Here is a 7,834-nt window from a genome sequence, read left to right on the forward strand (position 1 = left end):
AGTTATAAGTTTACTTATAGGATATATTGATCATATAGCTTAAGAATTAAGTTAATAATTAGACTTTAGTTTTAGTTAAAGTCATGTGCTAGTATCATTATAATAGTTCTTTATAAAGTTTGTTAGCTTGTTCCTTATTATAATTAAGTTAAGTTAACTAGAACATTAGTTGAAAAGTTTGTAGGTTGCCTTTTTTGAATCCAATGCACAATATTCTTTTTGATTTTAACTGATAAGTTGCTTATTATTTTTTTACTTGTTTTTTTAATTTCAATTCAATGAACTATTAATTATGATAGTTCTTGTTTTAGAAGTAAACACTGATATTTAAAGATTAAAAATGATTTGAACTTATGTTGACATACTTTGAACCTGCTAAATGTTGGTACAATTAGCACCTAAACAGTATTGTTCCGAAGAGGACTCAACATGAAACAATACTTTAAATCTTTATAAAAATGCAATTAACAATTAACATAATTAAAAGTTATCTAAAAATTCAAATATTTCTAGTGATACATGCTTTAGTGAGGATCAATATGGGATAAGAGAAATGTACCCGACCTCAATAGTTGGGACTTTGGCTTATTAATTTAAATTTGATTCTTGTTGTTTCTGTTTCTGAAATTGCATCAATTTCCTCACAAGTCTACTTACAGAAGAAGCTTTGGATCTTGATATGCTCAGATTGCCATTTACAATCCACTCTACCTTCTAAAATAAATGAAGATGCCACTAAAAGATAACATCAATTTAAGACACTTCCTATAGTACTGCACTTGTTCATTTAATTTAGTGATGCACTTAAAAGTTAATAATGAATCCAATGAGTTTTAAAAGAAAAGTCTCATGTCTTCCCTAAAATCTGGTTGGAGTTATATTTTGATAACTTGCTGGTGAATAAAGTATTGTAACACAAGTCAGAGAGGTCCTTTGAACTAATCTATCTCATTTTCATTACAGGTTTGTAGAAGTACACATATTTTCTTTTGTTGTTGGGAGGGCCTTTGTAACAGATGTTGAGAAGCTAAGAATTTATAGTAAAGGAAATTCTTTGAACGACACAAACATAATAAGTTTCTTTTCTGATGTTAAGGTTTGTTGCTTCATCTTTTGATAATTTATAGTGATTCAGTTATTTTTTAATTCCAAAAAGGTCTCTGACTTTAAAGTATTTTATTTTATTTTTCTACCAGGATGGGCTCACTCGTGGTTCTAATTTGTTATATGCTATAGAAGTTCTTGTAACAGCGGTATGTCTATATTCTTGCAATTAGTAAATTGTTTGGTAACTTAAAACTTTGTTAGTACTTTAACATAGAATGATTAAAAAAAATCAATCAATCATATAGGTAGGACTACATTGGCAAACCAAAATGAACCTAGAGGCAAATTCTATAAAGCTAAGGAATATAACAAGAACAATAAAAAAAGCAACTGAAGCAATTGTGAGTCCTGACTACCAGGGTTCGGAAAATAAAACAAAGGAATATAGTCTGATTTAACTGAAAGTTAAAGACTAGAATTCAACTGCCAGAACACTTCCCTTTAATATTAAATGTTTTCAAGATATCTTAAGTTGGTTAAAGAATGATTTACTAATATTTTATCTTGTGGATATACAGGCACATTACCTATTCCTTTATAATTTGTTATATGCAGGAATAATGAAAATGATTTCCATTGTTATGTTGTTTTATATAATTAAAATTTTTATGAGAACTTTAAAAACCATTTCCTTGTTTAAAACCATGCACTTATCCTTTTCTTCTTCTTCTTCTTCTTTTCATAAAATATAATCAGTATCCTCAAACTGTTGGAGCTAGATTGAATTGTAAAATTTTATTCTGAATATACTATCTCTAGGTATATACATATCACCTTTGTATCCACATTTACACATAAAATATGTTTTTATTTATTGATAGGCTATTGACAAGCAATCCCTGTTGGACTCTGGCATTTTATGTTGCCTTATTCACATTCTCAATGCACTTCTACATCCTAAAGTATTGAAAGGAGAAAACACTGATAGCTTGGAAGACTTCAGGAAAAGTGAAAAAGATGTGGATGATAAAGATGCTCTTCGAATTCGACAACTTGAGGTAATCTCAATCTTAAGAACACAATTCCTGATTTATAATGTTTTGCGGCATCAGTTTTGGGTAATAGATTCTTGCTGAAAAATACAGAGTTTGTGAAGGGGATCTTGTCCCTTCTTTTTGCTAGTTTCTTTTTCTACAGTTCCTTATTTGCTCTCTTGATTTTTCAAAAGTCTGTTGATAAATGATCCTGATTTCTGCAACATATCAGACATGCAAATTCTCTTAACCTTGTTTAGATTTATGATCAAACTATCTACTGGACATTCAATAAATGCAATATTTTTCTGGTTGTTTATGAATTTTAGTCTCACATCTTACTTTTCACTTTTCAGTCATCTATTTGTCAAATAGTAGTTAGCTGCAAACTTGGAATATGGATCTTGTCTATAATTACAGTCTATTCTTGCAATTGTTGGATTGAAATTATCTTATAATTATTCAGTTTAGTCTTGCAATTGTTGGATTGAAATTATCTTATAATTATTCAGTTTAGTCTTGCAATTGTTGGATTGAGATTGCATTACAATTATTGTGTTTGTATTCTTGCAATTATTTTGCTAGTCTATGAACAAATCATTATGAAACATTATTTTCTAGAAAGTCAAACTATGAGGACAATTTAGTTTTGCATCATTACCTCTTACTTTTTAAGTGCTAATTATGTGAAATTTAATTGGCTTGTGATTAATTTATCCCCATCAGATAGAAGGAAGTATTGTACACATTATGAAGGCATTAGCAAGCCATCCTTCAGCAGCACCGAGTTTGATTGAAGATGATTCACTTCAACTTCTCTTTCATATGGTTGCAAATGGTTCATTGAATGTATTCGCCCAATTCAGGGACGGGCTTGTTCCTCTGCATACAATTCAACTTCATCGACATGCAATGCAGGTTTTGTTTTTTGCTCATGCATTGTATAGGGTTTAACATATTCAACTAAACTCTGCAATTTGCATATCTTTATGATAGTCTTTCATGTTGTTTCTCTTGCGTACAGATACTTGGCCTTCTTCTCGCTAATGATAATGGAAGCACTGCAAAGTATATACGCAAGCATCACTTGGTAATGTAGTTTCTTTTTTGAATTCATGATGCAAGGTGATAACATGATGATCTCAGACTGGCTAAATGGAGTACTCACATATATAAAGTATAGAAATGAAATTTTGTATCTGATTCATGGATAATTATTCAGCTGCAATAGGATAATAGGACAATCATTTCATTATTAATTGTTTCCAGCAATTGGAAAATCACCCTTAATTCCACTATTATCAATTTCAAATCACAATGACATGATACAGTTAACCACTTAAAGGGACTAAATTTATATATTGATAACTTTTGCTCTGATGTCATGTTGAAGTATTGGCTAGTTATCCCAGAAACTCGAGCTGTTTGAAAGAGACCAATTTCTATATTTATATTGTTAAAAGAAACACAATGATCATTCTATATAAAGAGTTGAAAAGAGAAATATGATTATGAAGTGGTAAGACATCATTTGAGTTAATGGGACTCCACTCTCATTGTCAACCTTCTTCTGAGTGACCTTGGACTCCACCCCTGTCTATTTCAAGTCTTTAAACAAAACTGTTCTAAGTCACCATGGCTTGCCAGCTTCCCTCTTATCATTAGCTATGAATCTCTATAAGGCAATATCTTTTCTTCTTCACCAGAATTTTCCTTCTCTAACCTATGGTTCACTTGTATTGAGTAACAGAAAATTCTTCATATAATGAGTGCAACTTTTGGCGGGCTGGATTTAATTTTTGCAAGGTTGGGTTTGTTTAATGGGCTTGGATTTAATTTTAACACGTCAGATTTTACTTTGAATGGTTTTCTTTCTCTTTTCTAGAATATTACAAAGTTTGTCCAATCATATCATATTGAATCAAATCGATTCTGCATGACTCCTTTACATCAGACTCATACCATGTACAAATTTAAGTAGTGAATCATGTGATTCCAACAATTTGCATGAGAGGGCTTCTGGAAATGTTGAATGGCTACTAATTGTGGCTTCATTCAACACAAAAAGGTTGTAAATGACTACTGGAAAACTTTGAATGGTTGGAATACTTGGTTTAGTTGTGAGAAATGAGTGTAGAGTCAAATTAGGAATCCGTAGTTAGGGTGTTAGGATTTAAGGAAATAAAATTCCAAGTAAACAACCTCAAATAGTTGGGACTCATGATTTCTTGTTGTTATTGGATTAAAATGGAGTGGTGATTAATGAATTGAACTGTAGTGAATTTTTGCTCCATACAAGAGTGTGGGAATGAGGTGGAACTAGTGGTTATAGCTAAGAGATAATTAAAAAGATATAATTTAACAAGATTGATCATACAGTTGCATCGTTCCTGTTTTAAGTTATATAGTTTTATCATTCCTATTCTCAATTATAGAATAACAAATGATAAATACGATGTTAATGCAGTATTTCACAAGTGCTAAAGTTTCTGGGCCAGAACTGGTTTTGATCCAACCTAGAATGCCAGTGTACAGCAGTTGTAGGAGGAAGGAGGGAGAAGCGTTTGTTCATCTGATAGATGAAGAAGGCGGCCTTAAGATTCTGTAAGAGGGAGCATTTTGCTTCCACGCTACAATTTGGCATAGTAGTAGAATGGGTCATCTTGCCCTGGTATGGGTGAGATGGTACAGAAACTTCTTAATATCTTTTTTGTTAGACTGGATTCCAATTCTATTAATTTCATTCTGTCATTATCACTCCAGCTAACTAGTTAGGAATATGTATCATTGTTTTAAATACCATTATGTGTTGGGCAGCACAGACAAAACTTCTCATTCTGCCTGCCAACCAGCACACAAGAAGCTACCAGATATCCCATCACAATCCTTCCGCTGTTGTCCCAAGTTCCGCTCAAGCCTTTCACCTTTTTTACGAGCTTTGCATGAGCTTCTTCCTTCATCGCAAGCTTCTATTGAACTTCCTCCTTTGTTGCACGCTTTGCCCAAGCTTCCTCCTTCGCTTTGAGCTTTGCCCGAAGCTTCTTCCTTCATTGCGATCTCTGCCCGAGCTTCCTCTATCATAACCTCGCCTCAAATTTTTTCCTTAGTCATGACCTCTGCTTGAGCATATTATGCCTTTGTTGTGAGATCTGGCGAGCCACAAGCTACTTCTGCGACTCTCTGTTTAAGCCTAAGCATCTTGGCGGCCAGCTTCTGAGCTGTGAGCTTGTCATGAAGGCATGAACTGCTTTGATGACTTGAAATCTCAGATGAACTTCCTCCTTTGTCATGAGCTTTGCATGTCTTTTACATTTTTCATGAGATTCGGCGAGCCACGAACGTTCGTGACTCTCCATCTAGTCCAAGCATCTTGGTGACCCACTTTCAGCTTTGAGCACGTCTCGAAAGCTCGAAGTGTCTCCTTGACATGACGCAAGTAAGCTTCCTCTCCTCCTTCTTCACTTCTCATTGGAGCAGCTAGTACCTAGACGAAATGGAATGATACAGTACCAAAATTGTATCGTTCTAGTCTATATCTAACACTTTGGAATTGGATCTAGGCTTTAAACCATGAATCTCTATGTCCATAGTGAGTTAAAACTACCAGAAATAGGGTTATTCAAATGAAAGAGGAGGATGAGGATATGCACCTAACAGAAGGAGGCGGCCTAAGAGTACTGTTATATGACAAAGGAGATTCCACCTTCATGTTGCATCTCAAGACCACATCGAAAGGAGTTGTTCTTGCCCTAATATGGATGATATGCTACTGAAACTTTAATCCTTGGTGTATCTATTCCAAGATTAGCATTTCAATTTTCTTAATCCCTTCCATCATCTCATCATTCCATTTCCCACACATCCATAATGACTCGTAGAAATAGGATCGTTCACACAGAGGAGGAGGAGAGGGGAGGGGAATAAAGGGAGGTGATTCTAGGGGATTTTTACCTATACACAGAGGTTATCTTGCTCTGATATGGGTGACACAATACTGAAACTTTAGTCTTTCTGTCCTTAGATTAGCATTCCAATTCTCTTAATCTCTTTTGGTCATCATCATTCCAGTTAATAACTAGGAATCCACATGTCTGTGAAGGCTAGCAGAAATAGGGTGATCACTGATTCACAAGTTCACATGGATGATTGATGGGTTTCTATAGTGGCATTAACTGACTTTTTAACAATTATTTCGGTGTACTGAAGAAAAATAAAAGCGGTGGAAAAGGTGTAAAAGTTTTTTAGGTGTCTTATAGAAGTATATAAATGCACCAATTCTTCTGTGCAAGTTAAGGATTTTAGAAATAATTGAGAGATTTTGTGTTATCATTTTAATTTACATAGTCAAGTAGATTTCACATTTTTGAGCTCAACGCTATGCTAAGATTACTCAATTGACACCCAGGGGATTTCGACTTTTGAATAAGAAAACCAACCTTTTTGCTAAGCAAGGACAAGATTGCATGTAATAACCGCAGTCTGTCCTAAACAATTTTGATTTCAATTAAGATCTTAATTGGGCATAGATCTCACAAATCTATGATCCAATCTGACGTTCCTCACCGTTCGCAGCTAGGATCTTGATCTGCACAATCACAACTCAATGAATAAACTTTCATTGCATATCAGCATATTAAATTTGACATCCAATTAAAAAAATTCAATTTTTTGTGCCATATCATCCAATAAATTTTGTATTATATGAGCAGATTTTTAACTCTAATTAGAAGAATATTTTCTAATCTTTTTCATTATCATCTATTTTTATGAACCGCATTGGCGGGAGCTTCTTGCATTGGACTTCCATTAGACAAAACAATGCTTTATGATATTGCAACGAACATTATATTTAGAAATACTATGAAACCTTCACAGCACATAACATTATTCATTTATTTTCTACATGAATAATATAATTTATTATATTAAAATTATTGAAAAGTTAAAATGTTCATACTATATATTGAAAGTATGTACGAATAATTTTAAATTTCAAATATAATTTTTTTCATGATAAATATTAAAGTCTAGGATCTTATGATCCTATTCTTCTATCAAATGGTCAGATCAGATGAACATTCCATCATTCTCAAGTAGTATCTAGGTCCTAGCAACATTAGCAACAACCTTCCCAGAGCTTGCATACAGAGGAGGCTTGGACAGGATAACCTTTTGCAACAAGTCGATGTAGAAGATTACTATTATTTTGACATTTTCTTATCTGTTCATACTGTTCTAGAGATATGGTTACATTTCACTAGCATTTTTGTATCAAACTGCTACATATATGCTATAAATGGATTAAGATGCATGCTTGAATTATAAAATTGTGGGAAAAATACTGTCAGCGGTTCTGTAAAACAGATTGCTTCATGAAACTCCACATTATGATTCAGCATATGGTTGCATCAGCAATAAGTTCTGCATTATGTTACTTTATTTTTATAGGAATAAGTACTCTGTTTATAAGATTTTCGTTCTTTATTTACATTTCTTTTCTTCATTCATCTCCCAGAAGTACCTTCTTTTTTAAGTTTCATTATTCTATTTCTACTCTTCAGCAAATATGTTGTTGGATTTCATGTCTGATCTTATCAGGTGCTTTGTGGTTTTGTGTTTAGATAAAAGTCCTTCTTATGGCTGTAAAAGATTTCAATGCTGAAAATGGTGATGCTGCTTATACCATGGGGATAGTAGACTTGCTACTTGAATGTGTTGAATTATCATATAGATCTGGTAATTTTAATTCCAAA

General features: G+C 33.2%; 1 protein-coding gene across 1 annotated transcript; it reads left to right on the top strand.

The window, feature by feature from the left end:
- Nucleotides 1-963: 963 nt before the first annotated feature.
- On the top strand, nucleotides 964-7,817 carry LOC141818673 (protein SPIRRIG-like; the record flags this gene model as incomplete). The annotated part of the gene is made up of 6 exons (XM_074706125.1): nucleotides 964-1,096; nucleotides 1,197-1,253; nucleotides 1,929-2,105; nucleotides 2,808-2,999; nucleotides 3,106-3,171; nucleotides 7,703-7,817. Coding segments are annotated over 6 exons (740 nt in total), but the record flags the coding sequence as incomplete, so codon positions are not given.
- Nucleotides 7,818-7,834: the final 17 nt, after the last annotated feature.

The sequence above is a fragment of the Curcuma longa genome, unplaced genomic scaffold, assembly GCF_044706935.1.
Source record: "Curcuma longa cultivar G26 ecotype Majalengka, Jawa Barat unplaced genomic scaffold, ITB_CL_G26_1.1 contig_25602, whole genome shotgun sequence".
Lineage (NCBI taxonomy): Eukaryota > Viridiplantae > Streptophyta > Magnoliopsida > Zingiberales > Zingiberaceae > Curcuma > Curcuma longa.